The sequence below is a fragment of the Lithobates pipiens genome, unplaced genomic scaffold (genome assembly GCF_037356315.1).
Source record: "Lithobates pipiens isolate NorthernLeopardFrog02 unplaced genomic scaffold, aLitPip1_a1.2 Scaffold_30, whole genome shotgun sequence".
Classification (NCBI taxonomy): domain Eukaryota; kingdom Metazoa; phylum Chordata; class Amphibia; order Anura; family Ranidae; genus Lithobates; species Lithobates pipiens.
The window spans coordinates 88828210-88855417 of NW_027507791.1; the positions used below are offsets into that span (position 1 = coordinate 88828210).

General features: G+C 43.8%; 1 protein-coding gene across 3 annotated transcripts in view; it reads right to left on the reverse strand.

Moving 5' to 3' along the window:
- Positions 1-1109: 1109 nt before the first annotated feature.
- RBM25 (RNA binding motif protein 25) overlaps positions 1110-27208 on the reverse strand; it is an 83220-nt gene continuing 57121 nt past the window's right edge. For all 3 annotated transcript variants that reach the window (XM_077464583.1, XM_077464582.1, XM_077464584.1), the window contains exons 12-19: positions 21532-21621; positions 21372-21445; positions 14344-14494; positions 12240-12567; positions 11847-12121; positions 6670-6768; positions 4041-4088; positions 1110-2690 (exon numbers count right to left, since the gene is read on the reverse strand). In XM_077464583.1, coding sequence (XP_077320709.1) covers positions 2598-2690; positions 4041-4088; positions 6670-6768; positions 11847-12121; positions 12240-12567; positions 14344-14494; positions 21372-21445; positions 21532-21621 — 1158 coding nt within the window. In that variant the 3' untranslated portion in view covers positions 1110-2597. The remainder of the gene's footprint in view (positions 2691-4040; positions 4089-6669; positions 6769-11846; positions 12122-12239; positions 12568-14343; positions 14495-21371; positions 21446-21531; positions 21622-27208) is intronic.

Genomic DNA, 27208 nt, shown 5'->3' on the forward strand with positions numbered 1-27208 from the left:
TGACTTCGTAGGTTTGCAGTTGTGCCATACACTTTCCATTTTCGGGTTGATTGAACAGTGCTATGTGAGATGTTCAAAGCTTGGGATATTGATTTATAACCGAACCCTGCTTTAAACTTCACAACTTTATCCCTGACCTGTCTGGTGGGTTCCTTGGCCTTCATGATGCGGTTTGATCACCAAGGTTCTCTAACAGACCTGAGGGCTTCACAGAACAGCTGTATTTTTACTAAGATTAGTTTACACACAGGTGGACTCTCTTTACTAACTGGTTGACTTCTGAAGGTAATTGGTTCCACTAGATTTTAGTTAGGGGTATCAGATTAAAAAGGATGAATACAAATGCACGCCACACTTTTGAGATTTGTAAGAAAAATTAAAATAAAATGTTGAACCAATTTATATTCCTTCCACTTCACAATTGTGTCACTTTGTGTTGGCCTATCACATAAAATCCCAATAAAATATATTTACGTTTTTGGTTGTAACATGACAAAAAGTGGAAAATTTCAAGGGGGTTATGAATACTTTTTCATGGCACTGCAGCTGATCGCACAGTTATTGGCCCTTTACCTCGATCTGTCAAAGGATACAGTAATCACAGAGCAAGCCCGATGCCCTCTCAGAACATAGCTGCGCTGTAGCTGTCTTGAATTGGTTAAACACATTTTCATAGAGAACCATATGAAATGTTATTGGTTACATTCAAGTTTCTCTTATTGCACCTTCATTAAAAAGATTTTATCCCTGGGGTTTTGGGGCAAACTCTGCCAGAGCTTGCCGCTTGGCCTTGCCTCCTACGTTTTTATTGACTTGCCACTATGATTCGCAGTATCAATGGCCCATAGGAACGCACAGGACACAGAAAGAGGGACAGGCAAGTTTCTGCATTGACTGAAGCTGTGACAGAAAGATTTGGGTGGCTGCTGCATGTAGGTGTTTGCACTTCATAACTGCATCCACACGCTCCTCCTTCTCCCAGGCAAAGCCTCTAACAGAAATTTTTGTAGAATTGTTTTAAAAAAAGGTACCTCTTATGACGTGCTTGCACTTGGTATGATTATTTTCAATCCGAAACTGAAAACCTTGTAAGACACTAAGTCCGCATATCAAATATATACACTTTAATGTCTGAATTATTTACAGAGCGAGCCTTTGATGGCTTAACACAGTTTGCAAATGCAAGGTATCTGGCAATCATAGATCACAGCTTCAACATTTCAGACAAACCGATGCCTTAAATACAGGATAGACTTATCGCAGCAATTAAAAAAACAGCAGGTCATGTTCATTTGTTAATCAGTCCCAATGGTGAATAGATATTGGTCAGATGTATATTAACCCTACACAAAGCTACACCAAGATTTAGTTGAGTGGATGGGAACAACTGAGTGCAACCCCTAGTATATATCATGACAAAGATAAGCAGTTATGTGTGTTCCTCAACAGACACTATTGCTCACTAGGAGAGCAACACTGAACTTACATTCAAAGACATATAGTTTTTTTTTATACATAATGTATAATGCCAGTGTTTTAAAGGTTTTATACATTTTCAACCATGTGCTGGATGTTTTTATGGCCTTGCTGAGAACTTAGAAATGTGCTTGTGTTCAGCAATTATTGCTGATATACTTGAATCACACTCATATACAGGTATTAAAATTAGATCAATGCAATCCCCTCAAATGTTAAATTGCTACAGGATGAGAACATACATCAATAATAAAAAAAAAAAGTTTTTATAGTTGGATAGCAGGTTTTTAGTCTGCAATTAGCCAATGTAGGAGTTTATTAAATAATGGACAAAAAAAAAAAAGGAATAAAACATAAGCACTGACAAGAGGGATGTTGCAGCCACTTGTCACGCTTATAAAAAGGTGCAATATGATAGGGCCTGCGAAATAGGAACTCAGCTTTTTATATGGGTTATGGCTTATCCAAATTAAAGGTGGGAAGGCAGGAGATGGAGTTACTCAATAGCAGGAAATAGGCGCTCTCATGAGGAATTACAGATGAAAGCTATTTTGTCTCCCCCTTTCAGATATGGGACCATAAGAAAAATATTTACAGCACAATATGGAAAAAGTATTGCCAGGTAACCAGCCAGCCATGCCCATTTGTACAGAAAATAAATGTAGGTCATTTTGCAGCAATAAATATAGAAAAAACAAAGTAGACAAGGACTTTTGTAAACTAAATTTACAAGGGGATCAGCCATTCATCCTGCTGTTATCCAATAGGTATATAAGTGCAAACAAATTGCAAAAACTGGGTATTTTAATATGTACAAGTGTATGGACAAACATTGTTACCAGAGACCAATGTACAGCAGCTGAATATTTTAAACCGTACCAGTAAGACACTGGTTTATTTTGTGCACCTATTCTGTGGTCGCAGATAACTTTAGTTAGGAGAAAGCTGAGAATCTAGAGGAAAAAAAAAAATCATAATCCCTAAAAATAAAAAACATGTGTCTGATCACTTTGGAAAGTATGAATGACCTTGCTGGAATCTGGGACTGCAATATACTGTTCAATGTTTTGTAGGCCCTAAGAGCAAAGGTTTGATGGTACCAAATGCATTTTGGCTAGGTTTTACTTCACAAGACCGATTTTCTTTGCTTCTGTTTCATAAATTAGTAATCGCCACATTTTCACTATGAATACTTCAGCTTCTTCATCGAGGACCTGAAGGAGAACATAAGATAGTATCAAATAAAATAAGGTCTAAATAGCAGGGAACACTGATGAAAAGTCAATATTGCCCAATCTGGCTTTAACAAAACATTCTAAACTGCTGTTAATAAAACATGATAGCCTAAAAACTATTCACAAAACCATTCAACTGTATCAACATCAGTCAATTACCAATGTAATAATTCCAGTTTCCTTAAAGTGATATTAAAGGCTATGTTTATATATATATATTATATATATATATATATATATATATATATATAAAACAGTCATTTACCTGCTCTGTGCAGTGGTTTTGCACAGAGCAGTCCAGATACTCCTCTTTTTCGTTTCCCCCGCCAGCGCACTCCTAGCTTCTATCTTGCTATAGGGGCCCCCAAGCCGCTGCTCTGTATGTTCATTCAGACAGAGCCGCAAGCTCTGCCCCACCATAACCAGCCCCCCCCCCCTCATTGGCTCACCGACTGACAGCAGCGGGAGTCAATGGCACCCGCTACCATCTCAGTCAATGAGGGAGAGTACCCAGAGAGCAGAGGATCTCCTCCAGATCGCTGGATCAAGATGGGGCTCAAGTATTAGAGGGGCTGGGGAGAGCTGCTAATGCATCAAGGTAAAAAACAGGGGAGCATTTAACCTGGTCTCATTTTGAAGACGATACTTTGGGCTTCTATGCTTATTGAAACCTCGGCACAGAGCAGAACAGGAAATTTATAACAAGTTTTGTTTCTTCTTTTCCTAAACACTTACTTATACCATACATTTCACAGGTCTAACTGCTGATGCAAGGCAACCTGCATTTTAAAGGAGTCCTGCAAAAGCAGCTCTCGTGTCATGTAGAACTTAGTGAGTCGGGGGATCAGTGGGAGGTTAGCAAAGAAGTTTAATACTCATCCCCAATCTTTTGTCCTAAAGTCCTGACATGGTTTACAGTGGTTCTAAAGGGGCTAACAAAACAGGGGTGAAAAAGTGTGTGCTGGCAGTGGATTACTGGGGTGATACGGCCGTGTAGGTGACCCTAATTCATCTTATTTACCTACCCTGCTATTCAACTTCAAAGGTTATCAAAGGATGTGGCGGGTATTTTAGCCATTTAAGAATGTAATAAAACAATAACTCCCACCCCCCCCCCTCCCCCATGCCAACAATCACCAGCACTGGTTGTAGTTATTCCCCAGATTGCCATTTGGTAAAAATCAAGATTATATCCTGTACAAGGTTTTAGAATAAAAGTATACCTGTATTTTAATATGGTCTCGCCTATATAAACTTCTCAACAAGAAATATGAATTGGAGGGAGTTGCCCAATTTCTTAAATATACTGAGTAATAAATGTGTACTCACCATTGCAACATCGTCCAATATACTTTGTGGAGAGCTGTGTGCCATTACCTAGTAAAGAACATTGAATTAGTTGGAACATAGGACTATAATGTGAAATTTACAACAGAATACAAAATAAATTCTGCAAAAAGCAATGAATAACGTTTTTTTACATATGTACTACTACAAAGCAGGCTGCAATTGTTATTTCTTTGGAATCTTCTGGAACCAATTAAACCTGGGCTGCAACTAACGATTATTTTCATAATCGATTAGTTGGCCGATTATTGTTTGGATTAATCGGTTAACAACCTTAAAAAAAAAAGTGGGTCAAATTGACATTCATTTTCAACCACAGCGACGGGAAAATTTGGAAATAGAAAACGGCTTGGTAAAAGGAATTTTCAGACCGTGTATGTGATTTTCATTCAGAAAATATATTAATTTTAAAAACAGAATTTTAAAATCAAGTGAAAATTTCAAACAGAATTCTTTTATTCAGCGAATGTACAAAGATTTTTCGCCTGAATATGCTCATCTGAAAATTGATCTGTGTGGCCAGCATAAGGTTCGGTACACACATACGCAGTTTGCTTTTGATCTGTTTCTGCAGAGCTTTTTGCTGTGTGTTTTTGATTTCTGCGCATTTGATTTTACTGCAATTTGCGTTTTTGCATTTTTTTTGGGCAGATTAAAAAACACAAATTGCCTCAAAAATGCATTGCATGCTTTTCTGCAGCTTATCCATTGAAGTATATTGAACCAAAGACGCACCATTTTGCGTTTAAAAGTCCCTGACTTTTTCCAAATACGCAGCGGCTGAAAAAAAGCACAGATCTGAAAGTATCCCATAGGAAACCATGTAAATGAACTGTAGTGCAGTTCTGCAAAAAGCACCAACAAACATATAGATGTGAACCAGGTCTAAGACGCTTAGTAACATAATGGGGTTAAAAAGACTAAAATGAGCCCTTTATAGTAAAAAAAAAAAAAAAAAAAAAAAAGCAGATAATCACTACTTTAAGGGGTTCATTTTTTTTACTGTAGAACTGTGTGAAAGTAATATTTACAGTAGAGATTTGCTCTTTTTGTACTATAAAGGGCTAATTTTTTTTAACCCCATTATGTTACTGCCCGATTAATCGATTATGAAAATAACAATCGATTAATTGATTCGTTGTTTCAGCCCTAGATTAAACCTTTACTTGTAAAATAAACGTATACAAATTGAGTTTGACACTGGAATAATGACCATTGAGATTTTCCAATATCTGCTGTGCAAACGTCAAAATAATGTGCTTATCTGAGTGCTCTTGTGCATTCCTTTTTACAGTTTAACCAGTTCCCGACTGGCGCACGACGATGTACATCGGCAGAATGGCACGGGCAGTCATATTGGTGTACAGGTATGTCCATTTTTATATTCCGCCCTGTCATCACGTGCGCGCCGCCGTGCTCGCGTGCCTGTCGGGACCCCTGTGAGTCCAGTCGTGGGTCCCGCGGACTATCGCCACAGGGATACCCACGATCATCTCACGGAGCGGCTGAACGGAGAGAAGCTGTTGTAAACAGCATCTCCCCGTTCTGCCTAGCAACAAGTGACGCTGATCTCTGCTCCATGTGATTGGAGCAGAGATCAGTGTTCACTAACAAAGTCCAGGCCCCCACAGTTAATAACACGCCCCTAGGAACACTTAACCCCTACACTGCCACCCCCTGGTTAACCCCTTCATTGCCAGTGTCATTTACATAGGAATCACTGTATAGCACCGATTGCTGTATAAATGACAATGGTCCCCAAACTGTCAAAAATGTCCAATGTGTCCGCCATAATGTTGCAGTCACAATAAAAAACGCTGATTGCTGCCATTACTAGTAAAAAAAATATATATATTAATAAAAAAGCTATAAAACTATCCCCCATTTTGTAAACGTATAACTTTTCCGCAAACCAATAATCGCTTATTGTGATTTTTTTTTACCAAAAATATGTAGAAGGATACGCATCGGACTAAACTGAGGGGAACAAAAATGTTTATATATTTTTGGGGGATATTATAACAAAAAGTAAAAAATAATGTGTTTTTTTCCCCCAAAATTGCCGCTCTATTTTTGTCTATAGCGCAAAAAAAAACCGCAGGGGTGATCAAAATACCACCAAAAGAAAGCTCAATTTGTAGGGGAAAAAAAAAAGACGACGTCAATTTTGTTTGGGAGCCACGACCGCGCAATTGTCAGTTAAAGTGACGCAGTGCCAAATCGCAAAAAGTGGTCTGGTGGTCTGGTCTTAAGCCAGCAAAATGGTCCTGTCCTGAAAGTGGTTAAACACTCAAAGAAAAAAAAAACCTAAGTTGAGTCCTGTAAAAGCACCAAGGCCCTGAACTAAATTCTTACCAGGGGAACTATCTGCATGGAGTTTATATGCAGTCTCTATAGCTGCATTTTTCAAATTCCTGCTACAGTACAGATACCCGCAAAATAACTGACCCCCCCCTTTTCCAGGCTGCCTGTCGAATTACTATTAGGAACATTAGATGCAAGTTTCTTTATGGCAAACAGTCTCCATAATCTCTTATCCTTTTTTATCAGTGCTATATAAAAAAAGAGTAAACCTACATTAGCTGACCCGCACAGGTTTTAAATGCCTTACCTTCGAACAAACAAAATCAACCAGCGTGGCTTCTTCTTCACCAATGTACTCTATGATTTTCTTATTGATCCAGGGCCTAATTCTTCGCTCCATTAATGTCTGCAGTAGGAAGAGATTGTGTGTTTTATAGATATAAAAATGAACCATATATTACCGTACAATTTCTCTTTTTACATTACACAAAATACTGAATGTATTGCTACTCCTTGTACTTACACATCACACAATTGTGTTAGAGAATTAAGTGCAGTAAAAAATGCAAATCTGACATGCCTTTAAGGTATACACAACTTATTTTTTTGGCTTAGCTGTGCATGAGAGATGTTAACCTAATGCAATTTGTTAAAATGTGTGCAACTGTATTAAAACCATGCTTGTACATTGAGTAATTCTATATGGATAACAGCCAAAGAAGAAAAAAAAAAACTTGGTGACTTGCTTTTTAGACCCGTTCTTGGGGTTATTTGGGGCGTGGATTCAGAAAATTGCATTAGCTAGACTGAATCAGCTCTAGTTTATTAGATATGGTCAAAATTATATAACCTTTTTATTTCAGTTTCTGAAAAGATCTTGACCAAGTTGCTCCTCTGTTACCTAACCAGTTCCCGACCGGCACAAGTCGATGTACATCGGCAGAATGGCACGGCTGGGTAAATGGGCGCACATGTATATCCCTTTGAATTTGCAGCCGCGCCATCGAGTGTGCGCACTGACCGGGAGCTATGCGAGTCAGGTCGCGGGTCCCGCGGACAGGATACCTTCAATGGTCTCACAGAGAGGAAGAACGGGGAGATGTTAATGTAAACAAGTGACAGTGTCACTTATAGCACCCTGTGATCGGGCGCTATGATCAGTGATGTGTCACAGCTAGTCCATCCCCCCTACAGGTTGAAACACTCCCCAGGACACTTAACCCCTACAGCACCACGTAGTGTTAACCCCTTCACTGCCAGTCACATTTACAAAGTAATCGGGGCAATTTTAATCGCACCGATTGCTGTATAAATGTGAATGGTCCCAAAATAGCGACAAAATTGTCTGACGTGTCCGCCATAATGTCGCAGTCACTATAAAAATCTCTGATCGCCATTACCAATTAAAAAAATGCCATAAAACTATCCCCTATTTTGTAGACGCTATAACTTTTGCGCAAACCAATCAACCACTTATTGCGATTTTTCACCACAAATATGTAGAAGAATACGTATCGGCCTAAACTGGGGAATATTTATTATAGCAAAAATAATGCGCAAAAAAGGAAAAAACTGCAGAGGTGATCAAATACCACCAAAAGAAAGCTCTATGGGGGCTCTATTGTTTGGGAGCCACTTCTCACGACAGTGCAATTGTCAGTTAAAGCTAAGCAGTGCCGAATCGCAAAAAGTGCGCTGGTCTTTGGCCAGCAAAATGGTTCGGGGCTTAAGTGGCTAGTTTGTGTTTTTGCACACAAGTTATGCTGAATTCCAAAGTCCAAGGTAATAACTATTATATTTAGGATATAGGTGCTGTGTATATATTGCCACTCGTATCATTTAATTTTTCAGATTGAGCATTGTAGAGGTTATGGCTACTTTCCAACAGTGCTGCCTGAATCTGTGTATTTTGCCATATTTATATCCCGATTTGTGATAGGTGACCAGACTCAAAAACTAGAGCGGATAGGGAATTTGTCAGTTTTGGAAACAGCAGGTCAAACATACCCAGGAACAGGTCTTACATTCAAGGCACCAAAAAACATGTGTTGGCCTGTGTAATCATTACACAGTGGTCTGTAGTCCCTAATGACATGAAACAATGCTCCTGGTCACCTACGCTGTCCAAGCTTTCAGTTACAAGTCAGCAGAAACAGGACATCTGCCACTGCTAATTTGCTCTTCAATGTTACACTGCTTTTGTGCTTCAGGAGCATGACAGCTATCCACCATTATACTATGAATAGTCAGGCAGAAGGCAATATCCAGTAAACTGCCTAACCGGCTCTCCCCACAAAAAACTAGTGCCACTGCCCAACGCGGTTAAAGGAAATGATCAATGTTGGCCTCCTGAACAGTGCCTGGCTATGAACTTAGTCTGAGTCACAGATCTGAACACTTGCTCAAGGTCAGCGACTAGATTGAAGTCTGAATTAAAGTGAGATCCAGTCAACTAGTGTTAAAGAAATTTACCATCAACGTTTTGTGTTTTTCAATATAAAAAAAGCCTGATTCCGCTAGACTACTAATTATAAAATGTAAGCGGATTCTCAGTTTCACATACAGTGGGGAAATTATTATTTTATCCCCTGCAGATATTGTAACTTTGCCCACTTACAAAGAAATTAAGGGTCTATCATTTTTATCATAGGTGTATTTTAAATGAGACAGAAAATCAAAAATGATAAAAAAATAAAATTAACCTTCTCCACAAACTGCAAACATACTGCCTATGAGAATATGTTACAAAGATGCCTGCTTGCTATTGCCTTCATTATCCTGAAAGTCCTCTTCTGTGACCCAGTCTGATTTAAATTTCACCTTTAAAATCGGGGTCTGTCAGTCCCCAATTTCCAGAGCCTGTTCACACTAATTGTTTTGAACACAATACGACAGGCCATTCATTTTCAATAGATTACCAATGCACATAAAACAGGCAATGCAGCACTGCATAGAGGATTCACAAGTGCTGCCCCCTTAATGTGAGTTGGGATGCCAATTAAAAGGCACTGCAAAATACAATCATGTTTGCCTTAGGGGCAAAGCAAGAAGGCAGTTAGGGAAATTGCAGCCCATAACATAGCAAAATTAAAGGCAGAGAAGAGGTGTTTCTGACCAATAGGTTAAAGTAAAACTAAGAGCAAACTTTATTTTTTTTTGGAGTTAGACTCCATACACACCAATAGATTCTCTGTAGACTTTGGTCTTCAGATTTACAAAAACTATATAATATAAGGTCAAACCTTAAGAGTTTCAATTTGTATGCAATCAGGCAGGCCCTTGCACTACCTGGTTTTGGTAAATCTAAAGACAAACATCTGCAGAAAATATAATAGCTTGTATGAGGGCTTAAGGGAGGGATATGACCCGTCAGATTGTTTTCACCATGTTTTATTGCAGAAATTTCCCTTTACTTCCTGTCCCAATATCCAAACAGGAAGTGAGAGGAAATCTGCAAATTATGGGAATTTCTTGGGGGCCACCACCAGAACTAGTGTCTCAATTGGAAGATTTTTCCTCCATTACTTTTCTTGGGACAACCCAAAGTATGGGATTTTCTTTCACTTTCAATGATAATGGTCAACAGGACAAACGGGGGCACAGTGAGCACTAAAAACAGACAAGCCTTCCAATCCCTCTCCCCCCAAAAAAAAGAAAAAAAAGGTTTTTGCCTTTAGTTGCACTTAACTACTTAAAGACCGCCCACTGCATATCTACTGCGGAATGGCGGCTCTATTGAGTGAAACAACGCACCTGTTCGCAGTTTCATGCGATCATATGGGCACACCCATTGCCTGTAGGAGGAGCCGATTGCCACTGACCACCACGATTGAAGTACAGAGAGGCAGAAAGGGGATTGCCTATGTAAACAAGGCAGATCCCTGTTCTGACAGGGGATAACATGGAGATCTGCTTTTCCTTGTGATCAGGAACAGCGATCTGTGTTTTTCCTTTCAGCACTTTCCACCACAGAGTTAGAAACACACTGAGGGAACAGTTAACCCCTTTCCCTTGTAAGTGTAATTTATACAGTAATCAGTGCATTTTTCTAGCACTGATCACTGTATTGGTGTCACTGGTCCCCAAAGTGTCACCAATACAGATCACCGCCATTACCAGTAAAAACAAAAAGTAGAAGTCCATAAGTCTAGCCCCTATTTTTTAGATGAGATGCGATTTTCTCTTACCAAAAATATATAGCAGAATACATATTGGCCTAAATAGTTTAATAATTTTTTTTGATTTTTTTTGAATATTGTATTGTAGCAGAAAGTAAAAAATATATATTTTTTTCAAAATGATCAATCTTCGTTTATAGCGCAAAAAATAAAAACTGCAGAGGTGTTCAAATACCACCAAAAGAAAACTATTTGTTGGGTGAAAAAAAGGACATAAATTTGATTTGGGTACAGCATCGCATGACCGCGCAATTGCCAGTTAAAGTAATGCCAATTTTGTATATGCAAGGGAAAAGAAAGAAAAATTTCAGAACTTGCTTTGGACTGACCCTATATGTGGGTTTAAAAATAAGGAAATTGTGTATTAGTTTACTAAGGAGATATTAAATTTTCCAATAAGAATATACTGGTCTGTAATGATGAAATTCTATAATAAAGAAATATAGTGCGGGAAAAAAGGTAACAGTGCTGTAACGCAAAAAAAAGGCCTGGTCATTAAAGGTGGTAAATGATTCTGGGACTGAAGTGGTTAAAGTGTCTTTGTGTTGGATTATAATTAGGATGCCTATATGTAAAGCCAAAATTGAGTTACTTTTTTTGTTTTAATCAGTACAAGGGACAGTACTTGCATTCGATGAAAAATGTCCTTTGTGCTGGAAGCTGGTCTCTTAGTTGAAAACCTCCAAGCCTCCTCCTAAGGTCATAGACACTCAAGAGTGCCGACTATGGCCACCCTTTTCACCCCCCTCCTCATCCGATAGAAGCTGCACGATAGCTCTCATCATTGAAAAGTGCTCTATGAATGGATAACTATTCACTCATCTGTACATCCTCCAAATCAGAGGACAGGTGATTACAACCAAGAGACCAGTCATCGCCAAGAGACACTTCTCATTAACTATAAGTACTGTCCCTGGTGCCGGTTTAAAAAAAAATAAAAAATAAAAAAAAAGTGTAAACTTAAGCTTTGGAGTGTTGGTCAATTATAAATACAAGAAGAAAATACTACTACAGGCAAATTTTCTTCATTTTGGAACGAGTAAGGGGGGCTTATAATCCCTATTCTGCGTTTCATTTGGGAGATTTACCTCCACTTCCTATCCCCTAGCCAAAACAGGAAATCCTGCAAATAAAGGGATGATTTTAACTTAAGATATATGAAAAAAAAAAAAAAAAAAAAAAAAAAAAAGATTTGTCGCTTTTGATCCTCAGATTACTTGTGTAGATATTTCAGTTTAGAAAGCTTGGCCAGATGAAAATTTCCATCAGCTATTGCTATAAGCAGCTGAAAGCAGAGAACACTCACAGTGTCTACAATGGACCAGTCCAAAGGATAAGCAAACAGCTCTGGTTTAGCTGTAGGTATTTTTTCAATAAGACTCTTGATATGTTTGCGTTTCTCTTCTGTGTTCACATTATTTTTGGCTGAAGATTTGTCGTCATCACCATAATCCAGTGGAACCAGTTTTCTTTTTCTTGGCACCTCATCGCTATCTTCATCCTCAAATTTATTAAATACACTGTCTACTGGCAGTTTCTTCCTTTTTGCAACGTTTGGCTGACTCGGACTACTGGAGGCTCCTAAAGATAAAAAAAAAAAAAAAAAACACAATAAGTAATGAGACTTCAATATTCAGAAAACAGCTGTAAGAAACAAAGCCACAAACACTAGCCAAGTACCTAGAAACAAATGGCTCACCTAATTTGAGGCTCAGGCCTATTTTTGGCCGGTACTCCTCTTGTGGCTGTTGCTCTGGAGAATTTTCATGTGGAATGATAATTCCACATGGAGACTCGTCCCCTGGAGAATTGGGGGTTGCATGTCCGCTACCAGACGAGACAGATGGGGCAGAGCTAATAGGCCTCATGGTGGGCTTAAGGCAAGGCTTTGGTTCAGGCTCCTCCTCCTCTTCCACTTGTTCCTCAACTTTTACTTCTCTTACAGGTTTTTCCTCCTCTTCCTCTTCAGATTCTGGCTGAGGCTTAATCTGTGGTGGCTGTCGTCGCCTTTCTGCCTCTTGTTCCATCTAAGCATCAGGTATAAAATTCATGCAGATTAAAATACACAAATGCACAAAAAAATTCTAAGCATTTAAATACTGTACTCTGCTGGTAGAAGACATGTCCGATGTCTTCAAGTACATTTTATAATATACTTCGAAACATGAAATACTTCAAATGTAGAAATTTGGTACTTTTGATTCCAACTCATACTCCCTAAAGTACTGCCTTAAAAAAAAGATGCTTAATAAATATTCCAAACAGCCTCTCAGACAACCATAGTAAAAATATAGAAGAGAGAGTGAGGCATAGGCCAGCCAGAATCTATGGGACATTGGCAAGTATTTTCTGGGGTCTAGCTCCACTCCATCCAAACAAAGGTATTACGAGATAAAAAATGGTATACTAATCTTTTGCAGGTTACCTGCAGTCTTGAACAGTCCATCACAATACCCTGTTTTTAAGTTATACCACTCCATGATTAGTCAGTCATGTGCAACTCTCAGGAATGACAGAATGAAAAAGTGTGTACACCTTTGATGATTAAAAGGTTCAAGGAGAGACAAAAAATAACTACACATGGAGAAGTGCGTCAAAGTGCTGCGAACATTGGAGAAACCGGTTTGTGAAAAATATGAACTGGGAACAGTGGTTCTCTTCTAGTTTAATTCACCAAATGTCTGACTCTGCAAGTCGTATATATACTGCCAAATATTGACATCAAAGAACTCAGAAAGGATCAGTACATATACAAAAATGCTGGTATTTCCAAAATGTGCAAGTTAATGAAGCCTAGTTCTACTATAAAAAAAAAAAAAAAAACAGGATAATGAGCAGGAAGTGGTTCCCCACTTTTAAATGATTAGCAAAGAGCTCAATGAAATTGAGGGGAAGGATTTGCTGCCCTTTATGTTGTCATGACCATTATAACAAAAGGATTATAATTTCTTATTAGGGCGGCACCTGAATGGCAGCTCCTCAAGTCAATTTGTAGAGAATCCTTTGGACTCCTTTACTTGGGCAAGTTCATTTCATAAAACTTGTAGGATGTGATGTGAAAAGGTGTCCAGCAGAGCCCTATTTTTTAGCACTCATTCATCTCAAGTTAGACCAGATAAATAATCAACTTCAGTTACCCAGTAGTCAAATTAACATCTATTCTGCAGAGGTCCCACCAGGCCCAACCTACAGTGAGATTATAGAACACTTAACTGTGGCTGGACACACCCCAGGTCTAAGTAATACAAAAGTTAGCCAGGGCAGAACTGCATTCTCATCTTCCAAGGTGGTAAGTAAATACTATACTTGAGGAACTTCAATCTAACAGGGAGGTTCAGTTTTAGGTTTTCCTCGCTCCCTTCTCTAACACTGATGGACTTTTTTTTGCATTGCACTGGAATCCCCCCCCCCCCATCACAGGTCCCAGGTAGCTGCAGGACCATTCATACAGTGCAGCTAGTGAATATACTGTGTGAAGCCACAAGGAGTCACAGCCAGCTTCACACAATAAACATGCTTTTGCGGGGGAAGACTGGCGAAGAACCGGATCGGGTAAGGACGACAATGGGTCCTTAGACAGGTAAGTGCCCTCATTAAAAGTCAGCAGCTACAGTATCTGTAATGGCTGACTTAATATTTTAAACAGGTAAGGTTCGAAGGAGGTGAAAAGCTGAAGTGGATACCAATTTAAACCCTAGCTTAGCAGGACAACAAATGAGTCCAAGGTTCTGCACACCAGGAGGCATTTTTGAAAATGAATATGACAAGCCCTGGAAAAAAAATAAAAAAAATCTAATACTGACCCTTTGAAGTTCAGCATCTGGGTCTGGGTGTCCTTCAGCCAATAACCTCTGTCTGATTTCCTCAAGTTCTTCTTTCTCTCGTTTTCTATCCCGTTCATCTGCTTCAATCTCCTTTTCCCTGTCCCTTAACCGCTTCTGGAGTGCGCTCCCTCTACAATACAAGTACATAATTTTATGGAGGTGAAGTATTATAAAAGTACGTTTATAAAAAGGTCAACAGCTGTAAAAGAGCCAGCAGTTGTAAAAAAAAAAAAATTGAATGCATGCACAGCCTGTAGAAACGAGTAACTCTTACAATTCATCCTAGTAGGAAGAGAAATTCTAATACACTTATGCAAATTAGGAATTTTGACTAACCTGTAAATTCACCAATCTTGGAGTACAGTAAAGCACTTGTATTTACAGATTATAAGTTATATATTGCAACCTTCAGATGACTGGATACTAGAAAAAACTAACAACTAGCCCACTTCGAGAGGCTTTCGTTTAGCAAACAGTAGAGAGGAGAGATCAAGAAAGACAGGTGAGAGACCTGTGTCCTGTACTCCAATATAAAGAATTCACATTAAAACCTATCTTAATTGTACAGTACTTGTATTCAGAGACCATGGGACATATCCAGGCAATAAAGCTGAGGGGCGGACAACATAGCAACAAAGAAATGCAAACAGGCCCACAAAAAATACCCAGGGGTTTAGAAAACCTGAGCAAAATACGCCAATAACTTGAAGCACACTGTGGCCCATTCTTTAACCACTTCAATACCGGGCACTTAAACACAGATGGGCGGAACGGATAGGCGGCACAGATGGGCGGAACGGATAGGCGGCACAGATGGGCGGAACGGATAGGCGGCACAGATGGGCGGAACGGATAGGCGGCACAGATGGGCGGAACGGATAGGCGGCACAGATGGGCGGAACGGATAGGCGGCACAGATGGGCGGAACGGATAGGCGGCACAGATGGGCGGAACAGATAGGCGGCACAGATGGGCGGAACAGATAGGCGGCACAGATGGGCGGAACAGATAGGCGGCACAGATGGGCGGAACAGATAGGCGGCACAGATGGGCGGAACAGATAGGCGGCACAGATGGGCGGAACAGATAGGCGGCACAGATGGGCGGAACAGATAGGCGGCACAGATGGGCGGAACAGATAGGCGGCACAGATGGGCGGAACAGATAGGCGGCACAGATGGGCGGAACAGATAGGCGGCACAGATGGGCGGAACGGGTGGGCACTCACGGGTGGGCCCTCATAGGCGGCACGGGTGGGCCCTCATAGGCGGCACGGGTGGGCCCTCATAGGCGGCACGGGTGGGCCCTCATAGGCGGCACGGGTGGGCCCTCATAGGCGGCATTGTATTGTTATACTGTACTAATGGATGCCAATCAGTGCCAAACAATAATGCATGCCAATCAGTGATGCCCATTATGGGCACTGATTGGCATCCATTGTGGCACTGACTGACATCCCTGGTGGTCTAGGGAGGATTACCTTTTGCTGGGCATCCCTGGTGGTCTGGTGGTGTCCCTGGTGGTCATGTGGGCATCCTCAGGGGGGCTGTGCTGATAATCGATCAGCACAGACACCCCCCCCCCCGTCAGAGGAGCAGCCGATCGGCTCTCCTCTACTCGCGTCTGAGACGCGAGTGAGAAAAAGCCGATCACCGGCTCTTACTAATTACACTGATCAGCCGTGATTGGACACAGCTGATCACGTGGTAAAGAGTCTCCGTCGGAGACTCTTTACCGAGATCGTAGTTGCCGGGTGTCAGACTGACACCCCACAACGATCGCCGCGATGCGCGCCCCCGGGGGCACGCAGCGGCTCATAATCCTGATCACGTCATATGATGTCCGATCAGGATTATGCAACCACTTTGCCACCGTCAATTGCCTATAGGGCGGGCGGCAAGTGGTTAATAGGCTGGGGCTCAGACTTCCACCTGTTAAAACTTGTGTGTGAACAGAGTCGTCTGAGGAAAAAACGCCTTGGGGTAAAAAAAAAAAAAAAAAAAAGTTTTTGGTTTCAAAACGACCTTGTTTGTCTTCAAAGCAAGAAAAAGTTCTTTACTAGAGAGCTGCTACCTTGGAAACAAGCAGAATGTCTTTAATTGGTTCAAAGGAGCCCTCTGGAAAACAGAACACCAGGTTTAGAGGCGAATGTGACAAAGAGCAACATCAAGTAGAAAGCCTTTGATAAGGGATTGTGAGGCAAGAGGTTTCTGGAAGACTATGGATAAGGCAAAAACCTGTTCCTTAAAGGGTACTTAGGGCCAGACACTGGTCAAGATCAGAATGAAGAAAGGCAATAATATGAGGAAGTCTATCCCCCAAGTTCAAGCCACCTGTCCTCGCACCATGCAAAGAATATCTTCCATAAGTGAAGGCAAGTCTTGCAGAAGTTGGATTTCCTTGCTCGGAGCAAGGGGGAAACAACCAAATCAAACATACCCCTTATCCTTTAGGACTTGAGTTTCAACAGGAATGCCGTTAAGCCGATGACTGAGCTGCAGGGTTGAACAGGGGGCCTTGACCAGTAAGTCTGGCCTGTTTGAAAGCGGACAAGGGTTGTTTTACAGAAGGCCGAGTAGGTCTGTGTACAATGTTATGTTTTGGTATGAGAATCAGACACTCCCTTTGTCTTGCACAGCAGTTGAGGGAAGGTCAGCAGAGGGAAGTCATAAACCAGTTGAAATCAAGGCTAGAACTATCCAGAGCATCTACTCTGAAGGCTAGAGGTCTTCTGCCTTGGCCATGAATTGGTTCAGCTTGTTGAAGCCAGAAGGTCCACAGCTGCATTTTCCTTTGAAACCTTTCTTATAAAGGAACTGGTACAACCACTCCTCATGCCCAAAGTTGGTGCAAGGCAGTGAAATATCCCTTCCTTAGGTCTGAAGCTGGCAGAGATGGTAAAAAGAGACCGAAAGTCTTTTTTGTATCCTTTAAAAAGACAACATCCTTTCAGGAGTTAACCAGTCGCAGGCTGCACATTCAACCTTAGTACCCATAGGGGGTCTGCTTTGGTTGTGTAAAATTAGTCAAGTGCAAACCTCATCAATTAGCATGTCCACAATGGAAAGCATCTGGTGCAGGCCATAGCTGGTATCTCATAAGTGTCAGGGGAAGGAAAATCCTCCACTACAAAACCAATATCCTCAATACTTTCCTCTATATCTTTGGCAAAGGTGGTCATGCTTCTGATTCATGAACAGGGTCAGGGAGAAAGGATGCATATCATTTTTGGGTGCTGAAACCTGAAGGTTCTAGTAGTGCCTGAGAGGAGGTTTAAGTCAGAAGAGGGGAGCAGTGTCGCTATAGGACATTGCTTTAGGACAAGTGAACAGCTATCAACCCTGAGTGTTCTGTGTCTCCTGTAGGCCATCAACAGAATGCATGCTATTCTTCCCTTTTATCCCTGCTCCTCTGCACCTGTGTCGGTCATTCATATTGAGGGAATCCCCAGTGGGGTACTCATGGTGTACAATTGCAGAATGGATGGCGTTTTTCATGTCCAGAGAAGGCGCCACTATAACCCAGGGACTTAAGAATTTCTGTGGTATTGCCTATGTAGAAGATGGAATTGAGTGTGTTCTCGTCTTGGAATAACAGGTATGTGGAAACATGTAGTCTAGGAGGCATGATGCAGTTACCTCATCCTTCTTGGATTCAAAAAAAAAAAAAAGTACAAATATAAAAAAAATAAAAAACTTCATACTTAACTGCTCTGTGCAATTATTTTGCACAGAGCAGCCCCGATTCTCCTACTGGCAAATCTGGCTTCCCCAAGGGCCCCCATAGCAAGCCACTTGCTATATGGGCACTAGTGCATGCTTTCTCCCAAGCCTTGCGCTGTAATTCCATAAAACAGGGCACGGCCCCCATCCCCCCACTGGTTGCGATCGACAGTGGCAGGAGCCAATGAGGAGGCAGAGATCTGGGAGAGCAGCTGCTCTTGTGCACATTGCTGGATTAGTTTAGTATTAGAGGGGCTGCATGCTGAAGGTTTTTTTTACCTTCATACATAAAAGGTAAAAAACCTTCAGTCTTTACAAGCACTTGAGGTTCAGATGGGAGTTAAAATTACCAATATTAAATGTGCTTGTGGTGAGAAGTGTGAGACACAAAATGAAAAACTTTTACCACAATAAAGGGATTAACTCCCTATCTTCTTCTCACTAAACTGCAGGGTATGCTATGCCCTGCAAATTAGTGTTATTGAAAATTGCAAGGCACAGTAGTCCATATACATGGAAACCTTATCCAAGCCACTGGGCCTATTAAAATTGTACAGACTTCAGTCACACAGAGTATTTAGCCCCAAAAGGGGCTTTTTCTTCACGGTCTGGGAAACAGAAATGGACCACAGCCCTGGATCTGTAATAGCACCCTGTTGCCAAGTTCACAAATTGCCTTTTGTGCCAAGGTAAGCACTAAAATAAGGATCCAGTGCCCAAAGCAAACATTGTAGACCGGCACCACAGTTGGGTCCTGAGAAATCCTCTGTAGTACACACCGAGGGGATAAAAGATCTAGAAACTGTTAGGTAGCACAAGGTAGTCAGTTGTTGAGAGCCATTTCAAGTGGAAGAATTCAATGGTTTACAAAAGAAAGCCCTCTCCAGAGGGGAACAAGTCAATTAGGAAACTAGCAAAAAACGAGAGCCTCACAGAGTGTGAGGGGTTATATGTGCATGTTCTAGGGGTGGCCCTAGCAAAAAGTTTTTGCCAGTATCGATTCGCCTAAAGGTAGCAGCATATAACCTCTGGTCTAAAATTAAAAGTCAAGTGTGCTGTATGATTACAGTAAAAAGCTTTCTAAAGGCATTGAGCTGAACACTGTAAACGTTTCAGAATTGTTAAAAGCATTTTTAATTCTTTTGACATAACTTCTCTGAAATTAGCTTGTGCAATGTATGGTCCATTACAAAGTCTTCAATTCTACATATAGGACAGGTTTTTTCCTTTTTTGAACAAAATGGGTTTGAGGGGTTTTCCCTTAGGTCAGGGGTGTCCAAACTTTTTTCAAAGAGGGCCGGATTTGATGAAGTGAACATGCGCGAGGGCCGACCATTTTGCCTGACATTCTTTGAATCGTTAAAATTCGGTCTAAGTGTGTTCGTTCGGGCTCTAATACACTGCCCAACAAGAATTCTCTTGCCTTTGTGGCTGTGTGTGGGAAGAAATGAGCTTGGGCGTATTTGTACATACTGTATTAATTGGCGTATAACACACACCTTCACTTTAAGAGGGAAGTTTCAGGGAAAAAAAATGTTTAAATAAAGAACTGTGAAGCAAAATAATGGTCAGTGCCCACCAATGCAGCCTAATCAGTGCACATCTGCAGACCCACCTTTGCCAGGAACACACCCAACACAGCCAGGAATGCCCCCACCATAGCCAGGAATGCCCCCCCATAGCCAGGAATGCCCCCCCATAGCCAGGAATGCCCCCCCATAGCCAGGAATGCCCCCCCATAGCCAGGAATGCCCCCACCATAGCCAGGAATGCCCCCACCATAGCCAGGAATGCCCCCACCATAGCAAGGAATGCCCCCACCATAGCAAGGAATGCCCCCACCATAGCCAGGAATGCCCCCACCATAGCCAGGAATGCCCCCACCATAGCCAGGAATGCCCCCACCATAGCCAGGAATTCCCCCACCATTGCCAGGGACGCAGCACCATTGCCAGGGACGCAGCACCATTGCCAGGGACGCAGCACCATTGCCAGGGACGCAGCACCATTGCCAGGGACGCAGCACCATTGCCTGGGACGCAGCACCATTGCCTGGGACGCAGCACCATTGCCTGGGACGCAGCACCATTGCCTGGGACGCAGCACCATTGCCAGGAATGCCTCCCCAAATGCCTCACCATTGCCAGGAATGCCTCCCCAAATGCCTCACCATTGCCAGGAATGCAGCACCATTGCCAGGAATGACTCACCATTGCCAGGAATGCAGCACCATTGCCAGGGACGCAGCACCATTGCCAGGGACGCAGCACCATTGCCAGGGACGCAGCACCATTGCCAGGGACGCAGCACCATTGCCAGGGACGCAGCACCATTGCCAGGGACGCATCACCATTGCCAGGGACGCAGCACCATTGCCTGGGACGCAGCACCATTGCCAGGAATGCCTCCCCAAATGCCTCACCATTGCCAGGAATGCAGCACCATTGCCAGGAATGACTCACCATTGCCAGGGACGCAGCACCATTGCCAGGGACGCAGCACCATTGCCAGGGACGCAGCACCATTGCCTGGGACGCAGCACCATTGCCAGGAATGCCTCCCCAAATGCCTCACCATTGCCAGGAACGCAGCACCATTGCCAGGAACGCAGCACCATTGCCAGGAACGCAGCACCATTGCCAGGAACGCAGCACCATTGCCAGGAACGCAGCACCATTGCCAGGAACGCAGCACCATTGCCAGGAACGCAGCACCATTGCCAGGAACGCAGCACCATTGCCAGGAACGCAGCACCATTGCCAGGAACGCAGCACCATTGCCAGGAACACAGCACCATTGCCAGGAATGCACTGACGAGCGCCAAAGGAGAATCTCCTGTTTACACGGCGGCTTCTTTAATAGAAAGTCCCGCCTCCTTTGATGGACAGAACAGTCGTCCAATGGCAGTGCAGGAGAAGGACTTCCTATTACAGAGGCCGCCCGTAAACAGGAAATTCTCCTGTGTACGGCGCTCGGTCTTGTCCTCCCTGTACCTTCCGAAGCATATATATCTTTTGTGGCCCCGGCGCTGGGAGATCGTCAGGGGCCACAAAAGATATGTATGTCCAAATAACCAGGCGGGCCGTTCAAAACCGGGCCGCGGGCCGCAATTGGCCCGCGGGCCGGACTTTGGACATGCCTGCCTTAGGTAAACAAAATGTTAGGTGTTGTGTAAAGCACCAATGAAGACAGTTACAGGCATTCTCCATAGCATAATATGGTTGTACTGAAAGCACTAGATTAGATAATTGACTGAACTGACTACATGTAATCATGTGAAATTACCTGTAATACTTTGGATCATCTCGGTCGTCGTCATAATCTTCCAAAAATTCTTTTAACCTTTTGGCTTCTTTTGCCTATTATAGGCCAGGTAACAGAAGATTAGTTGCCATAAAAACACATAAAATTAAGAACCAGGGTTAGACAACCTTTCAAAACATACCATGTCCCTTCGCCTTTCCTCCTCCCTTTCTGCGTCTTTCTCGTAATCTCTGGCTTTTTTCCGCTCTCTGATTTCCCAGTTTTTGAGACGCTGAAAAACCAAGAGGCAAAATTTGTAAAAAAAAAATTAAAAATACACCCTTTAAAGTGTTTATAAAGCCTAAAACTTTATTTTACCTAAATGCATTCCTTACATAAGTTGAAAAAGGGTTTAGGCATCAGTATCCCTTCACTGTGCCCACCTGCAGCTCTCCTCTGCCTTCAGTTCCTGGTCTCACTTGCATTGCTGAGGGAGGGGGAGCCACTGGCCAGTGACAAGGGAGAGCGGGGGGGGGGGGGGGGGGAGGGGGGAGCTGAGTCCCGTTGTCTGTCAATGGATGCAAACCGTGAGGCACGGCGAGCAAGCCCACACAAGCGTCCCCATTGAGAGCAGCTTTCTACGAGGACATTTTGTGGAAGGTGGAAGCCAAGAGCGTTGGCGGGAGAACTGAACAGAGGTGGTTTGGGGCAGCTCAGGTAAGTACTAACCGGATTATTTAACCACTTAAGGACCGCCGCATGGCAATGTACGTCGGCGCAATGGCACCGACAGGCACAATCACGTACATGTACGCGCTTGCCTTCCAGCGGGTGGGGGTCCGATCGGACCCCCTCCCGCTGGATGCGGCGGTCCGTTTCGCTTGAGGAGCGATCCGGGATGAGGGGGTGGCCGTTGGTTTCTGGCCATCCCCTCACGATCTCTCCTGGCGAATGAGAAGCTTCCCCTGTTGTGTATTGTAAACAGACAGGGAGGAAGTGATGTCATTTTCCTCGGGCGGTCTTTTTGACCGGACTGCGAGGAGAACAGAGAAAGTAAGTGCACCAACACTACACTAACATGTAGGTACACATAGGCACACAAATCACCCCCTGATGACCCCCGCCCCCCCCCCTCCCAGTCACAGTGTCACTGATTGCAGTGATCATTTACTTACTGATCACTGCATTTAGTGTCAGTTGTGACAGTAAAAACTGTCAGGGCAGTTAGTGTTAGGTCCAGGGTAGCCCCCTACCACCCCCCCATAAAGGTTTAACCCCGATTGCTCCTAGAGTTAACCCTTTCACCCCCTTTTGCCAGTGTCCCTAAGCAATCGTTTGTCTGATCGCTGCATTAGTGTCACTGGTGCCGCTAGGTAGCTAGTTATTTTTTTAGGTTCCCTGCCAGGTTTTTAAAGCGCTAGGTACCCCCATATACTACCCAATAATGGTTTTAACCCCGATTGCCCCTAGTTAACCCTTTCACCAGCTATCACCGTATAAGTGCCACTGGTGATGCTGGTTAGCCAGTTAGTTATTTAGGTTCCCCGTCAGGTTTTTATATAGCGCCAGGGACCACCATATACTACCTAATAAAGATTTTAACCCCCTGATTGCCCCTAGTTAACCCTTTTACCAGTGATCACCGTATAAGTGTTACGGGTGACTCTGGTTAGTTTGCTTTTTATAGCATCAGGGCACCCACCATTTATTACCCAATAAAGGTTTAACCCCCTGATCACCCGGCGGGTGATATCAATTAGGTTTTAGGGTCAGGGTCTGCGTCGCCCCAGGCAGCGCTAGGTTAGTGCCAGTACCGCTAACACCCACGCGCAAAGCATAAACCTCCTGTAGTGGTATAGAATCTGAACAGATCAATATCTGATCAGATCTATACTATACTATGGACCGGTAAATGGACCCTGCCAGTAAACTTTTATTGGCCTCACTACCAAAAAAAGTACTGGAACCCAGGGCCCAGCACTCAAAGAGAAGCATCCGCAAGAAAAACTTAGTTTCTTCGGATTACAAGGCCCGGGTACCATTCATTAAGCCCATTACAAAGACATCAGAACGGATCCGGTCAGGATGGCTGGCTCTCATCAAGGATTTCTGCCCGTGGAGCTCAGTACAACACATCCTTACTCATGCCCAACACCTTAGACACTGGAGAAAAACTGAAGACTCCCAGTAATGGGAGGGGTTATATGGGGGAAGTACACGCCTTAAGGGACGCACCAGTGTCCAGCACCCGATAGGTCAATATAACCCATATAGTTATTACTATGGCTGTGTCCTCTGATGTAAGAAAAGAAAGTGCTCTGGTCAATGGCAAGCCAAATGGTCCGGGGCTGAAGTGGCTAGAGAGCTATGCACTGGGAACACCCTTGATTTCTAAGCATGAGATCCCTCACCCATCTGGTCATGCTTGGACAGCTGCACCCTTTCTTCTTGATCTCTAAGGTGTTGTAAATGGCTTTATGCAGATCGTCAACATCAAGGGACAATTTGTATCTTGAGCCCCCCCCTGGAGGAGTCACCCTCTCCTCTTAAATCACTGAGTGGGGACTGGTATAACAGGTACCGCAGAGGACCCTGCATCTTTTCTATCAAACCTTTAAATTATTTAAAAGGTTGAAGTCATCTCATCCGTGACTGATGAAAGAATTTTGGGACATGCGGTTACGGATTTGTTCCTTTACCAGACTATCCAACATAGCTACGTCATAAGGGCTTTTCCCACACAGAGCTTAGCCTAGCCTCACAATCAGCACATTTTTGTCTTGGGGGCATCACCTCAGTCTTATCCTGGGCTTTAGCCCATGTAAAGACAGAAGACAAATAGTGTATTTAAGGCCCGGCTCTATCCCATTACACCTCTGTGCAGTGAAAAAAATAAAAAGGTGCCACTGACAGCTGAGACTATACCTTACAGCCCATAGCCCAGTAAGAGAATATCCCCCCAGGTACTGAAAAGGGGGCCTAAACCTTAGTTTACTTGAGAGGAGCTGGTACTAGCAGCAGCAGACTCTCCTGCCTGTGAGGGTACAGGGTTGTCCATGCTGCTTCCTGAGTGTTTTATTGCAGCCTCGCTGGATCACACTCCAGCACCAGCAACCTAATTTCTTGCTGTCTGCCACTTCTCCAGGGAGGGATCGTGGTCAGACACAAAAAATAGGATTATTGGACCGTAAAATCCTCTTCTCTGTAATTAACTGACCGACAGAGCTCCTCTTTTAGCCATTGGGTTATGCCCACCACTAGAATACTAGGCATTAGTTGTTACACAACACTCAGAACTCTTCAGTCCCACCCAGGGGGCGGTCCCTTTGGCTATCACCCTCCAGCCTGCCATGCAGTCATCAGTATGCCGTCAAGCAGTATAACGTAAAGAGAAAAGGGAGGGACGGGTGCTGTGTCGGTCGGTGAATTACAGAGAAAATGATTTTACAGCGAGTACAAAAAAAATCCTATTTTCTCTTATATTCACCAACCGCACAGCTCCTCTTAGCCATTGGGACATCCCCAAGCAGTGCCAAAAGAGGGGTGGGAAAACATAGAAACTTCATCCACCATGGCAAGTGTGAACTAGTGGAGCTTTTTTTGGTGGATAAAAACATGGAGAAATCCACCACAAAACTAGGGAACCCTCAACAGGAGTGACTACCCACAACCGCATCCAACTGTGGAATGTGATGCAACAGCGCACTAACTTCACGGTACTGCGTTTTTATAGAAAAGGCAAAATATATTGCATATTCAATTGCAACTATACGGCCACCTGAAAAACTTTGCGGCCAAAACAGGCATCAGCCGATGCACGAACGTCTACCTTGTAGAACTTGGTAAACGCGTGGACAGACAACCAGGTCGCTGCTTTACACACCTGAGCGACCGACACTGTGTCGGAAGGCCCAAGACCTTCCGATTGCCTTTGCGGAGTGGGCCGTGAACGGAAAGGGGGGCACCTGCCCCTTCAAGGCGTAGGCTTGTACTACAATCTGTCTGATCCACCTGGAAATGGTGTCCGAGACCGCCATACCTTTCTTTGGACCAGCCACCGAAACAAACAGTGAGTCTGACTTCCGAATGGGAGCAGCGGCTGACAAATACACCCTTAGAGCCCGAACCACGTCAAGAGCGTGAAGGGCCACTTCGGCTTAGGACACGCAGATGGTAATACAATGTCCTCATTGATATGAAAAGCCGAGACCACCTTCGGTAGAGAAGACGGTTGCGGACGCAACACCACCTTATCCTTGTGGATAACCAGATAAGCCGACTTGCAGGACAAAGCTGCCAGTTCCGAAACCCTCCTGGCCGATGTGATGGCCACTAGAAAGACCACTTTCTGGGAAAGAGTCAACAGGGGAATCTCCCTGATATTTTCAAACAGCATTTTTTGAAGCGCCAATAACACCAGGTTCAAATCCCAAGGGTAAAGGTGGACTACATGTCGCACCCCCTGAACAAAGGTACTCACTAATGAGTGAGACGCCAGGGGTAGCTGAAAAAAGAAAGACAGCCAAGGTTGCCATTTGCCCCTTAATGGTGCTTAACGCCAATTTCTGGTCTACTCCTCGCTATAGAAACAGCAAGATCCTGGATATAGAAAAGGAGTGCGGATGGCATCCTTTCTCCTCACACATGGAGATGCAAGCCTTCCAGGTACGATGATATATCTTCCGAGAAGAAGATTTCCACGCCCTCAACATAGTTGGGATCACCGAGTCCAACAGACCCCGGTTTCTCAACACCTGGCTCTCAATAGCCATGCCGTTAAAGCCAGCAATGGTAAAGGAGGATGGAGAATCGGACCTCGAGACAGAAGGTCCTCTCGTAATGGCAGTCGCCATGGGGCGTCCGCCACCAGGCGCACTAGGTCTGCGTACCAAGGACGCTGAGGCTAATCTGGGGCAACCAGTATTACTGGGATCCCCTCGACTTCTACTCTGTGAAGCAGACGTGGTAACAGTTTCAGTGGAGGAAAGGCGTAGATCAGCCGGTACTGACCCCACTGAGCCACCAGCGCGTCTGACGCATCTGCCCACGGATTTCTTGTCCTGGACACGAATGTCGGCACCTTCCAATTGGGATGGGAGGCCAGAAGATCCACATCTGGTGTGCCCCACCTCAGGCACAGTAGCCTGAATACCTCCGGATGCAACGCCCATTCTCCTGGGTCCAGCATCTGGAGACTCAGATAGTCGTCCTGCCAATTCTCCACTCCCAGAATGTAAATGGCTGACAGGGCCGGTACGTGTCGCTCTGCCCACCGAAGTATGTGAGTGACCTCCCGTACGGCAGCTGAGCTTCTTGTTCCCCCTTGGTGATTGACATATGCCACGGACGTGGCATTGCCTGACTGGATCCTGATCGGATGCCTCTGAAGTCTCATCAACCATGGCACAGCCTAATCGCTCTTAGAGCAGATAGATCGGCAACTTGGATTCTTGCACCAACCAGAGGCATTGAGCCGACTGAACCCCCATCACTCCACCCCAGCCGGATAGGCTGGCATCCATTGTGATCACAGCCCACTTCCGAGGTAGGAACGACTTCCCGGACTGAATCACCTGGGACCTCAGCCACCAGATCAGTGAATCTGACTGACTGGCTCACCTGGATCGGTCGATCCAGGGACAACTGAGATTTATCCCATTTTCGTCAAAATCACCTTCTGCAGGACTCTGGTGTGGTACTGGGCATATGGTACTGACTCGGAGGCTACCATGAGTCCCAGGACTCGCATGCAGAAGCAGATTGACGATCAGTCGCGGTTCCTCAGCAGTTTTACAGCGCATCTGAGAGTCTGCAGTTTGTCTGAAGGGAGAAAAACTCTTGCTTCCCTGGAGTCTAGCAGCAAGCCCAAGTACTCCAAA